The sequence below is a fragment of the Atheta coriaria genome, unplaced genomic scaffold (assembly GCF_025399875.1).
Source record: "Atheta coriaria isolate IRGN ID8LTWV9N9 unplaced genomic scaffold, Caltech_Dcor_3.1 hic_scaffold_2_pilon, whole genome shotgun sequence".
Lineage (NCBI taxonomy): Eukaryota > Metazoa > Arthropoda > Insecta > Coleoptera > Staphylinidae > Dalotia > Dalotia coriaria.
The window spans coordinates 1,747,980-1,765,910 of NW_027045444.1; the positions used below are offsets into that span (position 1 = coordinate 1,747,980).

The 17,931-nt window shown below is 34.5% G+C and overlaps 2 protein-coding genes and 1 long non-coding RNA gene across 5 annotated transcripts in view; 2 read left to right on the top strand and 1 right to left on the bottom strand.

The window, feature by feature from the left end:
* LOC135798897 (mitogen-activated protein kinase-binding protein 1) overlaps positions 1–9,615 on the top strand; it is a 42,938-nt gene extending 33,323 nt beyond the window's left edge. Inside the window, 12 exon segments of the mRNA XM_065311885.1 lie at positions 56–204; positions 207–853; positions 1,661–2,199; positions 2,732–2,948; positions 3,014–3,061; positions 3,540–3,975; positions 4,043–4,209; positions 5,075–5,171; positions 7,672–7,857; positions 7,992–8,276; positions 8,338–8,622; positions 8,683–9,615. Of these exon segments, the coding sequence (XP_065167957.1) occupies positions 56–204; positions 207–853; positions 1,661–2,199; positions 2,732–2,948; positions 3,014–3,061; positions 3,540–3,975; positions 4,043–4,209; positions 5,075–5,171; positions 7,672–7,857; positions 7,992–8,276; positions 8,338–8,622; positions 8,683–9,074 (3,448 nt within the window). The 3' untranslated portion in view covers positions 9,075–9,615.
* On the top strand, positions 5,178–7,288 carry LOC135798908 (uncharacterized). Its single transcript, XM_065311894.1, has one exon. It carries the CDS (start codon positions 5,204–5,206, stop codon positions 6,869–6,871), a length of 1,668 nt encoding a protein of 555 aa, XP_065167966.1. The 5' UTR covers positions 5,178–5,203; the 3' UTR covers positions 6,872–7,288.
* Positions 9,616–10,203: 588 nt separating the features above from the next.
* LOC135800493 (uncharacterized) lies at positions 10,204–12,976 on the bottom strand. 3 transcript variants are annotated; one of them, XR_010550169.1, is made up of 14 exons: positions 12,819–12,976; positions 12,660–12,718; positions 12,280–12,588; positions 12,072–12,227; positions 11,895–12,019; positions 11,718–11,842; positions 11,541–11,665; positions 11,364–11,488; positions 11,187–11,311; positions 11,010–11,134; positions 10,833–10,957; positions 10,656–10,780; positions 10,479–10,603; positions 10,204–10,426 (listed from the first exon to the last, which is right to left on the bottom strand). It is a non-coding gene; the product is annotated as an uncharacterized lncRNA (long non-coding RNA). The 3 variants fall into 3 exon arrangements; XR_010550166.1 differs by having other exon boundaries at positions 12,660–12,976; XR_010550165.1 differs by having other exon boundaries at positions 12,280–12,976.
* Between the last annotated feature and the right edge of the window lie 4,955 nt (positions 12,977–17,931).

Consider the following 17,931-nt stretch of genomic DNA (forward strand, 5'->3'; position numbering starts at 1 on the left):
CAATTATTTTCGCTATTTTAAGTTGTTCTTTATAATATTTATTGTTTTTTATTAGTCATATGTCTTCACCACCTCCAAACGCGAAGTATCCCGATGTTATCGCACTTACCTACGACGAGAAAAACCACTCAGTCACCTGCGTGTACAACGATCACTCAATTTACATCTGGGATGTGTGGAACATCTACAAAGTCGGCAAATCCGACTCTTTCTATTCCACTCCGGGTGTATCTGGGGCGTGGAAACAGCCCCGACGAATTGCCCGTTACCTCCCGGGTCTTTCCTCACGTGCAGCTGGGATGACACGATCCGTGTGTGGACTTTGGACCGGTTCGATGAGAAGTCCTTCAAAGGCATGTACGTCCGGAATATTTACAGTAAAGAACTGCTGAAGGTGATTTACACGGATCCGGAATGCAATTATCTCAAAGATCGTGGCAGTACAATGCAGGATAGTAAGGAGAATGCGTCCTATGATACAGTTAATGGTGTCAGGTCGATTCGCTTGAGTCCGGACGGGAAGCAATTGGCTTCGGGTGATCGCACGGGGAATATACGGATTTACGAGACGACGAATATGAGTCAGGTGTTGATGATCGAGGCGCATGATTCGGAGGTGTTGTGTTTGGAGTTTAGCGCGCAGGATTCGGGAGGGCACAAGTTGATGGCGAGCGCGTCGAGGGATAGGCTCATTCATGTGTTTGATGTGAATCGGGACTTTAACTTCCTGCAGACGCTGGATGATCATTCTAGTTCGATCACGTCGGTGAGGTTCTTGAACTCGCAGCATGGGAATTTGCAGATGATTAGCTGCGGAGCGGATAAGAGTTTGATTTTTCGATCTTTGGCTGGGGTAAGTGAATATTATTTATTTATTTTGTTGATATTTTAAAGAATTTTAGAGGTATGGTTATGAAATTAAAAATTTAGGATCTATATTAATTTATTTTTGATATTATCTTTTAATTTTAATTTTTTGATGATTAGGTTTTGAGTTAAATGTTTTGGTTTTTTCTTTATAACTTTTAAACTAAACTTGATGCGAGTTTCATTGAAGTTAAATCTGGAAGTTTATTAAATTTCCTATTTAATCATGTGTCGATCATTATTTTAGGCTGATTAGTTTTCTCATAATTTGCTTGTGAAATTAATTAATATTCCAAATGGGCTTCTTTTTTGCATTGGTCTATTATTTTGTTTATAACTTGAGTATAAAACATGTTTCATGTTTCCAACTTGCTTAAATTTAAAGTTAGATAAATTCTCTGCCTAATAATATCTCATTCATAATTTTTTGATGATTAGTTTTTGAGTAATTAGCGTTTGAAGTTGATATTTTCAAAATGGCGTGTATTTTGCAATGTTTTTGTTTTTTCTTTATAACTTTCAAAGTAAAATTGATACAAGTTTCATTCAAATAATTTTGAAGTTAATTAAATTTCCCATTTAATTATATTTCATTCATAATTTTGTGATTGTTAGTTCTTGAGTAATTAGCTTGTAAAGTTCAAATTTTCAAAAATGCATTAGTTCAATATTTTGTTTATAACTTTGGATATAATTAATCTACAGGGTTTATATTTAGCTCATTTTATTGCCAATTAAATTCCTAATCTAATTCTACCTTTTATATTTATTAAAATATTTTATTTTCTTTAAGACTCCGAATGGAACTCCGCAATTCCAACGTTCGCACAACGCCACCGGCAAAAACACCCTCTACGACATGGAAATCGACGCCGGCGAGAAACACGTCCTCACCGCCTGCCAAGACCGCAACGTCCGCGTTTACAACGTTGTATCCGGCAAGCACACAAAAACCTTCAAAGGCTGCATCGGCGACGAAGGCTGTCTCATCAAAGTCGTCCTGGATAAATCCGGCAGCTATCTCGCCACATCCAGCACAGACAAATCACTCTGTGTTTATGATTATTACACTGGTGAATGCATGGCGACAATGAGCGGACACTCCGAACTAGCCACGGGACTCTGCTTCACCAGCGACTGCAAACGCATCATTTCCACCAGCGGAGATGGCTGCATCTTCGTCTGGAAACTACCGCATGATATGGTTGTGTCCATGCACGCACGCTACAACCAACAGGTGATGTTATCCGGGAAGAAACCCGATGAGGAATTGTTCAGCGAGAATGAGAGTGAGAGTGATGAAGATCTGTTAAATACAACAATCATCAGAAGGTTAGTAATATTTAACTTAATTTTTTAATATGATTGCGAATATGATGAAAAGAAAAAAGTTCCAATGTGTAAGTATTTTGTTTATAACTTTCCAACAAATTATTCTATAGAAGTTAAATTAGGAATATTTTATTCTTAATTAAATTCTGCATCATATTATTATTTATTTTTGGAAATCGGTTAATTACTTTTGTTGTAATTGACTTGTGAAGTTAACATTTAAAGGAAATGGCTTCGGTTAGTTTTTTGTGAATAACTTTAAAAGTACTAAAGGTGCATATTTTAAATTTGGTTTATTGGAAGACAATTAAATTCTAGACAAAATAATACTTCATTCATTGCTTTGCGAAAATTACTTTTTAATAAATTAGCTTATAAAATTGTTTAATTCCAAAATTACATGCTTTTTTTCATGAAATAGGTTACATTTTTGTTAATAACATTTAAATTAATGGTGCCACGTACTTTCTGTTAGTCTTATTCTAAAGTCTATTAAATTCCTCATCAAATTATCTCTTAATTGTATTTCTAGAATGAGTTTTGGTAAACTTCCCACATGGGCTAAGAAAAAGATGACGAAAAACTTCAAACCCGCTGAGGAACCACCAGAGAAGAATATCGTACAGCCTAAAGGACGATGGGCCGAACGGGCGGCTAATAATGAAATGGGGAAGAACGCGTATTATTTTTCAGACGTGGATAGTTCGTTAGAAAGCGACCGGGATCTTTCCAATGCGAATAAAACAAAGGTTTGTGCAAGAAATTATTGTTTTGGTGCGCTGTGCTTGGGTTGCTTTACACATTATGCTTTCAGGACTTAAATGACGAGGTGATGGCAAGCACCGATGCAAGTACATCGCAGGTTTGTACTCTTATTATTTATTAAAAATTATTTATAAATTGTTTATAACTATAGCACGAAACGTGTTACATGTTTCAAGCTTGCTATAATTTAATTCCCTGTCCAATTTTGTTTCATTCATAATTTTGTGATGATTAGTTTTCGAGTAATTTGGTTTTGAAGTTGATATATCCAGAAAAAAATATTTCTTATTGCATTAGTTTAGTATTTTGTTAATATCTTTAAGAATAACTAATCTGCAAGTTTGATATATGTCACTTTTCATTGCCAATTTAATTCTTTATCTAATTTTGTTTCATTAATATCTACATGACAATTAGTTTTTGTTTAATTAGCATGTAAAATTGCTTTTCGAGAGAAAACAGAATCAAAATTAGTTTTGTTGTTTTTGCGTAGGAGCGTCACAAAACACACTACATTTGCATTATCATTAGTTAAGATTATTTTACTAATATTAATTATATTGTTCATTATTTAGGTTGATGCAACTGCCGAAAACGATCTGGAATCAACCGCGCATGATGCCGACGTTGATTCGGATCATGATTACCGTCAACAACCCCTGTACTACCCGAACGCCGCAGATTCCGCATCCGGTAGTGAATTCACCGTGAATAACATCGACGTTGATGAATTGAGGAAGTCGGTGCGGCGTTCGAAACGCGCTAGTCTCCCGCCGTTGGCCCTGCAGTCATCGACGCCAAATCCACAGACTTCCTTGAGTACTGGTACCGGTAGTCAGGAGAGTGATGACGATGACGACGATGAAGCGTCGACTCCGAGTGGCGAGAACACCGACGCTAATCCGATGTCTATTTTATCGACGAGTATGGAGTCGCTGTATCATAATCGGGAGAAGTATCTGCAGTCGACGTATGAGAGTCTTAGTGGGAATGAATTGGATTCACCTGCATGTAAGATTTTTAAAATTATATTTGGTTTGTTTAATAGTAATTATTTTAATCTTAAATTATTTGATAGTAAATAAGTCGTCGATATCAGCACAACATCACACGCGGAGAAGTTTGGGGTTGCGGAATGTCGCTGTAGTGAATGCGGCGAAGCAGACGAAGAATGATGTGGAGACGACGAAGAAACGCGAGCTTTTGAATAAGATGATTGCGGATACGAAGAAAAAGTTGCAATGTGTAAGTAATTTGTTTATAACTTTTCAACAAATCATACTACAGTATTCAAATTAACATCATTTCATTCTCTATTAAATTCTGCATTAATACTTTTTCTATTTTTGAATATTAGTTAATTACTTTTCTTGTAATTACTAAAGTAGACATTTTGATAAATATTGATTTTATCTATTTGTTAGTTTTTTGCGTATAACTTTAAAAATAATAAGGTTACAAAGTTTAAATTTGGCTTATTGCAAGTCTATTAAATTCTTAAGAGAATAATACTTCATTCATTGCTCTGAGATAATTACTTTTTGAGTTATTAGCTTGTATATTTGTTTAGTTTCAAAATTACGATTTTATGAAATGAAATAGGTTAGTTTTTTGTTAATAACATTTAAACTAATGTTGTCACATGCTTTCTGTTAATATTATTTCAAAGTTTATTAAATTCTTTATCAAATCATGTTTAGGTCATAATCAAAACATGATTAGTTTCTGAGTAATTAACTTTTAAAATCAATATTTTCGAAATAACGTCTATTTTTGCAATAGTTTAATATTTTATTCATAACTTCAAATCTATAAATCTTACAAGTTTCATCTTAGCTAAAATTTAAAGCCAATAAAATTCCTTATCAAATGGAGTATTATTCATAATTTTTGCTTAATTAGTTTCGGAGTTATTAGCTTGTAAAGTTCATTTTTTTCAAAAACCGTATTTTCGTGCATTTCTATCATTTTTTGTTGTTAATTTTGAAACTAAACACAATACAACTCTTAAATTTGTTAATATTTAAACCCAATTAAATTCTCCATTAAGTTTAACTTCATCCAAAGTGGATATCAATGTTAATACTGGATTTATGTATTATTTATTCAGATTGGATACGTGTCACCATTAAAAGCCTCCCAATCAATCTGTGACCTATCCCACGTTCCCGAGAAGGAAGGCCGCAAGGACCGCCACCGATCAACAGGTAACACTAATTGCTGCGACCCACAAATTGACATGCACGCGAGTACTACTAACACTAATCAACTTAATAAAAATGCGCTCGGAATAAATTTGCGCTCCGACTCGCAATCAGTGCCGAACGATTTGCAACTGTGCGGTTGTTACATGCGCGAAATCCAACGCAATCTAAACTCTCAGCCACGTTCATTAAACATGAACATACCTATCAACCCCAGCACAAAACTGAGCGACATCCTCAGCAAAAGTCCTGAAAAACACGAACAGAATCTAGCTGCATGGATTGAACCGCGACGTCTTCAACTGGACAAAACATTAAATAAACTGTATAAAAGTCTGCCTGTATCACCCGTGAGTGAAGAGAAGTTTGACTTTGAGTTTAACTTGGAAGACGAACCACAATCTTCATCGCTAAAGAAACACAGTGTAAATAAAAAGAAAACTCGTAAAAGTTTCAGTTACTTTCTTGATATTGATAATGAGCATGAAGTAAAGAGTCAATCGAACGACGATAACTTCAGACAAATATGCGACGACATTGAGAAATTCTCACAGGATTTCAGTCGTAATTATCAAGCGATTGAAGATATATTTAATAGCGGATCATCGCATCGTCCGAAAGAGTTATTCGTGAATTCCGGTTCGGGTTTTCAAACTTTAGAAAACTCTAAGGCTAAAACCTCCGAGTGGATTTCATCACAATTCGGAGAAACTGTCAATGACGATCCTGAGAATGGTAACTTTAGTTCAGATTCCCTTGAAGATTGTAGTTTTAACTCAATGCGGCCATGTCGCAAGAAGCATAAGAAACCGCAACCTCCACGTCGATGTGTTTCCAACAACGAATTGTATAATTTAACACAAAACGACGATGAAAAGATTGATGAGAAGTATCTAAACGTTACAATGTCCAAGAGTTACAGTCAAGGCCAACAAGGACAAGGATTCTACTTGAATCAATCCGCGTATAATTCGCAAGAAAGTATTTTATCTTCAGAAGATAATTTACTGGATCGTAGAACTCGGTCGTTTTGTAATAGCATGGAGAGTATTCTCAGTAATGAGTCCGATTGTAAATCAGCGCCTTTGGAGTGTTTATTCAGGGATTACGACTCAATGCGACGCTCCAAGTCGTGTAATTATACTCTGGAAGTGCCAGTGTTAGCTTCGCCGACGAAATGTTCGAAAACTGTGCAGACACAGACCGATTTTGAGACACCGGAGGAAGTCGTGGTGAAAAAATCAAAAAGTACTGAATTTCAGCAGAGATTATTACGTTTTGAACAGAAGAAACCAGTCGCTTACTTCTTAGAAACGAATAAAGAATCAAAAAAGATGGAGATTCCGTCGATGCAGTTCAAAAACGCGCAATACAAGTCAAAATATTGCAATGTTTTGAATAATAAACCAGAGTGTAATGAGAAACAACTCATGGGTAATCCACAGTTTGCATTGACAACACAAAATTTACCCTCGAGTAACAACGGCAATAATAATTTAAACACAAATTTGTCGTTGAAGAATAAAAATAAGTTTCAAGAAACAGCTTCGTTGGATAGACATTTATTATCTAAGGGATTATTGGAATCTTCAGAGAAGATTTGTCATAAACCGCCGAAAGCTGTGCGGCGTCACAGCTCAAAAACACGCCGTAGATCTTCAGCAACAAGAACAACATATGAATACGTTAAAAAGAAGATTTGAATAAAGTGAATTTAGAGAATTCACCGCCTACAACAACTACAACGACCTCGATTGAGTTTTCTTATAAAGAAAACAACACTGAAAAAGATTTAGAAGATGTGCAAACTAATACTAGCACATCACAAAGTTTATCCTCGAATGTAATAACTGTACAACTCGCGTTTGTAAACATAAAAATACTCAATGATATCCAAGAGAAGATTGCGGGTATAAATAATTTGATTGAATTGTATAAAACTTCTTTAGCTATCGGAAAGGTTAAAGCGTTGTCATCTATGTATGATAATTTAAGTAAAGGTAGTTTAAGTGTTAAACCACCGAGGAGGAATATGTCACTGCCGGACTTCTTTGACATGAAGTTCTACCAGTGCAATCAGCGCAATTTCAATTATGATGGAGAAGTTGACGAAAAGGAAGAGAAGTTTTATAAGGACGAGTTTAACGAGTTGAGTAAAAGTGTTCCGTCGACAACGAAATCTGTAAATTATGAAGACAAGTTGATTAATCAATATTCACCCGAAGAAGTTGATCAAGTTGAAGTTGAAGGTGATTGATTGATTGCATATATATGTTTTGTTTAATTTAATTGATTCAATGTGCGGCCTGGCAGAACATATTTATTTCTCGGGATTTATTTTTGTTAAGTTGATTTTTTTCAAGTTTTAATCATTTTTTAATACTTGCATGTGTGTTTTATTATTATTAATTATTATATTAAGCATGTTTATTTATTATTTGCACGCAGCTAGTTTCTGTTGTGTTGTTTTGTGAGTGTTTTGTTTGCATTGGTTGTTTTTCAGTGCAACGAAGCAGCAGTAATGCGAAAGAAGTCGCCGCGTTTGTGGATGCAAGAATGGCGGCGCAATTGGATGCCTCGGGCAGCGGGGGCGGTAATATGCGTCGGGCGTGTAGCCTCAGCGATTTGAGCCATCCCAGCACACCGCCGCATCATAATAATAGTAGTAGTACCAATAGTAGACAGGAAGGTAAACCAGATAAATGAACAAAGTTGATAAATGTGCTTTTTATTGTAGTAGCATGTGCTTAGCATGTTTTATATGAGTTTTTATTTAATTGTGAGTTTTTCCTGTGGGTATTTAAGTTTTTGATTGATTTCTAGGTAAATACCCCAAGAATCCTCAGGTTACACGTTTGAGAAACCGAGATGTTGAGAGAAATTCAGATAGGACTTCATCGCATTCATCGCCGATGATGCGTAGCAGTTCAGTGAGTGTTTTAAATCCTTCTGACTCTGATGATGGAGGCGGTAGTGGCAGTGGTAGTAGGAATGGTTTGTCTGATAAACTTGCCTCACAATCGAGGCTTATGCGGCCGACAATTAGCTCACAGAATAAAATCGCCGGAGGGAAGAATTTATTAAGGAAACGACATTCTCACTCAACACGTATGTATTTTTAACACCTTTAAAATTTACTGGTTAATATTAATATTTAATATGTTTTTAGTTAATTTAGCGTCAATTACAAGAGAAGATAGTTCTTCCGAAGAGTCTGAAGCCCCGCCGCCCCCAATTCAGAAACCTGTGGTCCCGCCACGAAAACACCTTCCTATACAAAACGACGTGAAGCATTACAATAACATGCGTGACAAATTAAAAGCGCTCGAGGCTGGCAATGAAGTGATTATTAACAATGCGACTACGAATGGTAATCAGGGTGTACAAGCGACGAATCGTGCCAAATGGTCCAAACCGGAGGTGAATAATGTGGAAGTGTCTACTACAATTCAAGGTAAATATTAATATTAAATAATTAAATTGTTTATACTAATATTTTGTGTGTTTTTATTAGAATCTAAGAAGTTATGTAAAGATGTTGCTGATAATCTCGTCTCAACCGCCAATGAAGTGGTGAAACTTTACGATAATCTGACCAGCGCTAATAAAAAGGACCTCGCCGCCGGAAACGCACCCTCCGCTGTTGAAGAACGTACCAATATGGTGAAAACCCTCCAACTGAGCATCGTGACAACACAAAAGGTGCTGCATGACCTCACGTTGCAGATTCTGCGGCAGGATCGTAGCAATGTGGACGTGAATCAAACCGATTCGGTGAAGAAACTCAACGATCTTATTGAAAAAGGCTTCCCTACTGATGAATCTGCGATTGTCAACATTATGCAACAGTATTCCGATATTCTGCTCGGTATGATGCAGCAGAAGATTGAAGACTCGAACAAGTAATTTCATTCTTACCACTGTTAAGATCAAAAGTAATTAATTAATGTGTAAAGAGTTGTGATTGGAGTGGAATTGCTACATTTTGAAGAAAACGCCAATTATCGATAGTGTCTCTTGTTTAGGTTGTACGCATTGTAATTTATTTTAGTTGTTTCATATTCTTGTCTCTTCATTAAGTTTACTGTTAAATTATTGTACGTATGGGTAAGCGCCAACTGACATATTCAACATTCCATTTTTGTACGGATATTTTGAACTGATGTGATTTGTGAACTGAGGACGCGGACTGAACTTGTGCGCCAAACGTTTTTGGAGGTTTTTTAATGTGCGAAATGATGGGGAGCGAAGCAAACAGAACAATTACAATGTGTTATAGATAGGTGGTTCAATTTTCAGTTGTATTGTTGCTGGTTGTACCTAGTTGTAAGCTGTAAGTTTGTACGTTCTGTTGTGTTTTGTTTGATTTGTTTTGGAGTGAAGGATGTTTAACCGCAATGCCAAAATAATGTCGAATTAGAAACGAATTAAAGATATTAACAATGAATTTGTGTTTTAAGTCATTTATTCCTTGCCTCAATTTGGTCCTATTCCTTTATATTTTTTAAAGAAAGCGATAAATACTTGTTTTGTGCCCTTTAGGCAATGCTTTAAAAGAACTGAGAAAACCTATAGAATGTGCCATATTCAACTAAAAAAAACAGCCGAATAAAATAAAATCCGCCGAAAATCGGCCGAAAACTTCCTACCTCCTTACACGTTCTGTGATCCTGATACTCGAAAGTGATTTTGTCGAGTTTCGCGAACAAAATTTGCCTCGAAATTGTTTCAAATCGGGTTGAAGTATTAGGAGAGCAGAACGTGTGAGGAGGTGGTGAAAGTTTTCATTTCAACCTGACCTCTAGCGGCGGCGTATCGAAGTACACAAAACTGTAAAACTTTTCGGCGTTGCAATTTCTGATAGGTAGAGGGCACTAGTAGAAAGTTTGTAAAAAATTCAAAATTCAAAAGATATTTATTAATTTTCGGTACGAAATAAATCCAGAAAAGGATTTTTGGTAATAGGATAGCAGAATGTGAGAGGAGGTGGAAAAGTTTTCACACATCTTCGCAATAAAATAAAATTTTCAACACGTTTCAGCGACAACAAAATTAAAATTAAAATCAAAAAACCAAAGAAAAAGTATTGAAAATTAGGATTCGAACAACTTAAACAAATAAGTTTAATTGTAAAAATTTTAGACATTAAAAAGTGGCTATTTTTCACGGCGTGTTTCCCAAAACTCACAAAATGGCTTAAGTTTAAGGGTCATTTTAAGGCTCTTCCAGGTCCACTACAAGGTGTACATAGGGTGCACCTGAAAGATCAACTCTTTAGATATAATATTATGTAAAGAAACTTGAAATTACCCTTAAGGTTCACGAGTTATAAGCCATTTTCCACGGCGTGTTTTCCAAAACTCACAAAAATGCTGAGTTTTAAGGGCCATTTTAGGGCACTTCTAAGTCCACTACAAGGTGATCATAGGGCGCATCTGAAAGACCAACTCTTTAGCTACAATATTATGAGAAGAAACTTAAAATTACCCTTAGGGTTCCCAAGTTATGAGCAATTTTCCACGGCGTGTTTTCCAAAACTCCCAAAAATGCTGAGTTTCAAGGGCCATTTTAGGGTACTTCCAGGTCTACCACAAAGTGATCATAGGCTGCATCTGAAAGATCAACTCTTTAGCTATAATATTATGTAAAGAAACTTAAAATTACCCTTAGGATTCCCAAGTTATGAACCATTTTCCAAGGCGTGTTTTCCAAAACTCACAAAAATGCTGAGTTTCAAGGGCTATTTTAGGGCACTTGCAGATCCACCACAAGGTGATCATAGGGTACATCTGAAAGATCAACTCTTTAGCTATAATATTATGTAAAGAAACTTAAAATTACCCTTAGGGTTCCCAAGTTATGAACCATTTTCCAAGGCGTGTTTTCCAAAACTCACAAAAATGCGGAGTTTCAAGGGCCATTTTAGGGCACTTGCAGGTCCACTACAACGTGATCATAGGGTGCATCTGAAAGATCAACTCTTTAGCTATAATATTACGTAAAGAAACTTAAAATTACCCTTAGGATTCCCAAGTTATGAACCATTTTCCAAGGCGTGTTTTCCAAAACTCACAAAAATGCGGAGTTTCAAGGGCCATTTTAGGGCACTTGCAGGTCCACTACAACGTGATCATAGGGTGCATCTGAAAGGTCAACTCTTTAGCTATAATATTACGTAAAGAAACTTAAATTTACCCTTAGGATTCCCAAGTTATGAACCATTTTCCAAGGCGTGTTTTCCAAAACTCACAAAAATGCGGAGTTTCAAGGGCCATTTTAGGGCACTTGCAGGTCCACTACAATGTGATCATAGAGCGCACCTGAAAGATCAACTCTTTAGCTATAATATTATGTAAAGAAACTTGAAATTACCCTTAGGGTTCCGAAGTTATGAGCCATTTTCCACAGCGTATTTTCCAAAACTTACAAAAATGCTGAGTTTCAAGGGCCATTTTAGGGCACTTCCAGGTCCACCACAAGGTGATCATAGGGTGCATCTGAAAGACCAACTCTTTAGCTATAATATTATGTAAAGAAACTTAAAATTACCCTTAGGGTTCCTAAGTTATGAGCGATTTTCCAAGGCGTGTTTTCCAAAACTCACAAAAATGCTGACTTTCAAGGGCCATTTTAGGGCACTTGCAGGTCCACTACAGCGTGATCATAGAGCGCACCTGAAAGATCAACTCTTTAATTATAATATTATGTACAGAAACTTAAAATTACTCTTAGGGTTTCGAAGTTATGAGCCATTTTCCACGGCGTGTTTTCCAAAACTCACAAAAATGCTGAGTTTCAAGGGCCATTTTAGGGCACTTCCAGGCCCACTACAAGGTGTATAAAGGGTGCACCTGAAAGACCAACTCTTTAGCTATCATATTATGTAAAGATACTTAAAATTACCCTTAGGGCTCCCAAGTTATGAGCCATTTTCCACGGCGTATTACAAGTTATGAGCCATTTTCCACGGCGTGTTTTACAAAACTCACGAAAATGCTGAGTTTCAAGGGCTATTTTAGAGCACTTCCAGGTCCACTACTAGGTGATCATAGGGCGTACCTAAAAGATCAACTCCTTAGCTATAATAATATGTAGAGAAACTTAAAATTACCCTTAAAGTTCACGAGTCATGAACCATTTTCCACGGCGTGTTTTCCAAAATTCACAAAATGGCTTTATTTCAAGGGCCATTTTAGGGCACGTTTAGGGCCAGTACAAGGTAAATAAACGCACCTGAAAGATCAACTCTTTAGCTACAAAATGATGTAAAGTAAATAAGTAAGTATATAAGCCAGTTCCACCACGTCTTTTCGGAAAATTACAAAATGACGTATTAGACTACCATCTTGGCACGTCCAGACTACTCCAACGTATCTACCAGCACTTCTTTTGTTATATCTCATACAGTACATCTAGAATACTAAAAAAATTAAATTAAAACTAAGATTTTACAAAGAATGTCCAATGTTCTGTTTTGCTTATGTATCATACCCAAGATAAGATGTGTAACTTCCATAATGAAGAAAGGATAACAAGAACCCGATATTTACCTATAAGATAAACCAAGCAGCATGCCGCGCAATGACACATTCACTTAAGTCAGTACATTATAACCCCCAAACTAAACAAATAAACAAGTAAACAACTCACAGAAATCAAAGAAATGTTACTCCCTGAAGTTAAAACCATTGTCAGGATCATACCTTATTTGAATTAACGAATAAAATGAACCATTTGAACGTCACTTTGGTAAATTTCACAATGTAGATGAAACTGATGAAACCATAGCACTTCAGCTCACGTTGAGCATCAACTGACAATTGCGAACATTGCGAACAACGAGTACGCGCAGGAGACGTAAACACACCTGCGCGCAATAAAACATACTCACACATACGCATGCGTGCAGGTACCACTAACAGCCATACTCAGCCATATTCAACTTTTACCAATATTTTGAAGCAGTTTTACACTTATTTTATGAAAATTGTAAAATTACATTTATTTAACAAGATAAAATCACAGAATAATAATAAACTTGCAAACATTTAGGTTGAACAGGGTGTTTTTGCTAATTGCATTTATAAAAACAACAATTACACTAATTTATTATTAATTATTAATGTAAATTGCTCTTATAGACTTGCCAGCAAAAATATTTTGTAATAATGTAAATTCTAAAATATTTTATATAATTTTTAAACAAAACCTGAAACCAATAATGTGTTAAAATATAACCAAAGCGTATTTTTCGCATTTTCTCCCACATAAATCAAACAATTCCGCGTGTAAAAACGCTTAAATCAAACACGCCCTTCGTTTGCACCCATCCACCGCCACTCGTCGCCACCCTCCTAATCGCCGAACGCGCGCTCAACTCGCGGGCGGCGTTTAATTCCGCAAATGTTCGCATTTCGAAAGTAATCAAACAAATTTATACGCAACTCTCCGCGGGCGTGCGCTGCGTATTTTTTTCTCCTCTCCTCTCCTCTTCTCCACCTCCTCCATCTTTCGCTCGCATAAATTGAAATGCGGAAAATGGAAAATCCAATTTAAGAACGGGCTGCGAAGCGAGCGCGAGCGCGCCGAGCAATAAGTAATAAAAAATGCGGGAAATTGAAATAACAGCGGCGGCCAATGTAAGCGTCGTAAAGTACGCAGCGGGGCGAATAAAAGCGAAGCGATGAAACGATGAAAAGAAAACGAAATAAAATCCGCTGCATAAAGAGAATAAAAACCGAAGCGGGTGAGAATAAACGCAGGCGCGCGGGGGTGTGAGTTTAAGCGAATTTAGTACGAGTTTGAAATGAGAGTCTGCCGAGCGAGACTTTTCTTTACACATTATTCTTTCGTGCTTTTTTTTCGGGGAGAGTTGGAAAGGAAATTTACGGCGCTTTAATTATGTGATTGTTAATTTTAATTGAGTTTTTATTAAAAAGTTTTAACTGTTTTCTTGTGTCTACAAATTGCAAAAAAATAATAAAGTTTAGTTTTTTGTAAATTGCATAAAAACTATTGGAGTTATATTGATAAATTTAATAGAATTTAATTTTGTATTAAATTTTACATATAAAAGTGAAAGAAATATGTAATTACGTGTTATGTTACAATAGTTATTAACAATTAAAATTGGAAAATGCAAAAAAATGCAAAATTTATTTATTTGTTTAACAATGTAGTTTAAAAAGTATTTATTATGATACCATTAAAACAAATTGATAAAATATTAATTAATGTATAGATTGCTAAAGAAATCAGTCAAATAAATTGATTAGTTTTCAAGTTATAACAAAAAAACTAACAAAAGTATACTTCCCACATCACATGATCTTAAATCACAATTAAATTTATGAATAACTAAATAAACACGCTAACTAAATTAAATATTTATATATGTAAAGATTAAGAATTAAATTCTGCTACGAATAAAGCAAAAGACATGTCAATACATTAAATAAACAAAACGTTATACACAATTAAAAAAGTGATTTTGTAAAAATGTCGGAAAACTGACACAAATTTATCAAAATAAACAATTATTTGTCTTTTTACATACGTAAAACTACTTTACATGTTTAATACTGAACATATAAAACATTTTAACATGTATACTACGATGTTAATGCCCTTTGGCAAGTTTCTACTGCCAAAGACAGAAATTGAAACGAATGCGAATGAGATGTGCGTGCATTCAATCGATTTTCACTCTTGCAATGCCTTCCCGTCTTTCCAGCATACTCTAATCTCTGCTAATACTCATGATTGAACCCTCAGGGATGCACATAATCAAATTTTTCCTTAAAAATATCACAAAAAACAGCAAAAACTGAACATAAATCAACATAAATCAATAAATCCATAATAATATAGTATTAACACTTTTATTCTTTTGTAAGTAAGAGAATATTACATTTTATTAGGTATTATATTACACATATTACAATAATATATTAACCAAGGGTGAAATTGTGTGCTATTGTGGAATATTGAGGGCTGAACATGTAAAAAACGTACTAGTATTAAAAAAATCAGTTTTTATACAAAAAACATCGGTTTTGATTTGTATTTTTATGGAAATGCGAAAATAATGGTGGAAGCATAGGATTGAGATAATGGATCAACGGTTTATTTGTATTTTTAGGGGTGCAGGGTAATTTTGATACTTTTTTTAGGATTTTGCTCTTTTTCTCATGGTACAATGAGGTACAATTGACTGTATGTTACGCCCACAGTGAATACAATAAAAAACGAGAATATAAAAGTAAAATATGTTAAACTAGTATTAGTGGTGCGAGTTATTGTGGATTTTGAGGTTATATTAGGTTATTTTATGTTCACCTGCTGGAAAATTAATTTTTTTTGCTTTTTTTCAGCAAAAGAAAAGAAAAATGTTGTTTATTTAAAAGAAAATTAATATTAATTGTAATACTAGACATATGTGGACTTTCTAGTAAAGAGATTAGGTTATAACAAGCAATTAATCAATCATTGCATCAATTATTTAGACATTTCATGATTTTTCTTAATAAAATTATATTTTTGTCTGAAATAACTTTGTTAAATGCTTTATTAACCTTATAGTAATAAATCTGATGAATATTTATATCATATATTATCGTTAATATGCTAATAAATTAACAATTTGCTTTAGCAAAGCTTGAAACAGTCAAAATAAAAAAAAAACATGTGTTTTTTCAGTTGCCTATAGTTATTCACACCCTTAATCCTTGAATACAATTACTTTTATTAATGTAACATAAAAACTACAATGTAAACAACAACAATTATGCAAATATCCGTCACATAAATAAATAATTAATCAAAAATAAAATATGCGCATGTTATTAAACCTTAACATAAATATGTACCTATTCGTTGTACTTACTCTTGTGAATATCACCGGTGTGTGAATGGTTTGTATCAATTTAATTTCTATATTATGACAATTAAAAAATTATTTCACACACGAGCGAGCTTTTGTCCACATCCAAATCCACATCCACATCCATCGACATCCTGCGCTGCGTTTGACTTTGCTTTCTCTCGATGTGCACTGACGCGCGAGATGATATCGTATGATAAATGTGCATGCAACATTCAGCAGCCCTCGGAACATCTGAAAGAGTCGCGAAAGGGTTGAAACCATAACATAACATACACGTATGTATTTATAAGGGTGATGTAGTTCTATTTAGTTAAAGGGGTTGCAAATGATGGAAATTAATCAGAGCCTTTTTAATATTTAGTTTTTTTGATTGAAAGTTTGAAAGTTCATTGTTGAGGTTATGTTAGAGTAAAATAATATGTAATAGTAAAATGAGGAATAAATGTTAAAATTTGATGATATTTGAACTTGAAAGCTTGAATTATATTATTATTAATGAATGATTGCTAAATTTTGTTAATAATAGAAGCACAAATGTTAATTATAAATGCTTAAACGTCAATAATACAACTAATATAGATTTATGTGACCCAAAACACAAATGTGTAATAAAGGTTGCCTATTATAACTAGAAACATGGTAAAAATGCAAGTTAAAATTATGAAAATTAAAATTAAAATTACTAAATTAAAGTAAATCAGCGCAAAAAAACAAAAAAATGTTGATGGAAATTTAAAGCAAGTTAAGAAATGGGCAATCAATAATGTGTCATAAAAGTTGCCTATCATAATCTAGAAATAACCGAAAATATCAACAAAAAACTTTAATTTCTAATTAAATAAAAGCTATTTCAACCAAAAATTGTTAACATTGTGCTAATAAACATAAATTACCCAATTTTATATCAAAAATCTTTAATTTTTTACTTTTGAAAGCTCAAAAAGCTGTAATGTGAGCTTTGAAACAGTTCAAATCACCGAAACCAGTTTAAACGGTTCACCTACAATAATATATCACGTGAATGGTGAACAACCCTTCACATTGACGAACATTAGTGAGGGCTAGTGAGGGTTGTTTGCGAGCGTCACTAATTGGGCGTATTTACACCGAAGCGGGACGCTCCCGAGGGCTGCCGAGGGATGGTCGACCGCATCGCACGCACATCATTTACACAACAATAAATTGCTTAACTTTTAACCAACACAATCAAACAGAAACATTACAAACATCAATTGTTCTCAAAAAAGCTCAGAAAAACTGATATTCATAAATAAAATCAAGAAAAAAATTGTTTTCTTAGAAATTAGGTTATGTTTTTTGAAAAATATAGTTTTGAGAGCTTAGAGCTTTTCAGAAGCTTTTTATGTTTATTATATTTGTTAATATAAATAATAAATAATAAAAAACAAAATTTTTGATGAATGTCTAAACTTTTAAAAGTTTTAAACTTTCAAGAGTTCTACGCGGGAGCTTTTTTGATTTGCTGTCAGTTGGCGTGACGAAATCATCTCGAAACGTCTTGAAAGTCCGGATTAATTAAAATTTCAAATCGCCGGACACTCGAGACGTGCCCCTTCTGACGTCTTCCTTCCGCCTTTCCGCTTTGCACGCTCCCCTACAAATATTCACCGAGCTTTTAAGCTTTTAATAAAAAGCCAAGCAAAACAACAGCAACGAAAAAAATAAATTAATACGAGAACAAATTACGAATTTGTGTGCTTTAATTATAATCATTTAATTACATCTCCTTGAAAGCTCGACGAAGCTTTCAAAGCTCTCTGGTGAAAATAAAAAACGAAAAAATGAATCTTACGCATTTCTGCTGTTTATTTATGTATGGATGAAGGCAAAAAGAATTAAAATTCACATTTTTATTTC

Coding starts and splice junctions, on each gene's coding strand:
- LOC135798908 (XM_065311894.1), top strand. CDS start 5,204: ATGCACGCGAGTACTACTAACACTAATCAACTTAATAAAAATGCGCTC.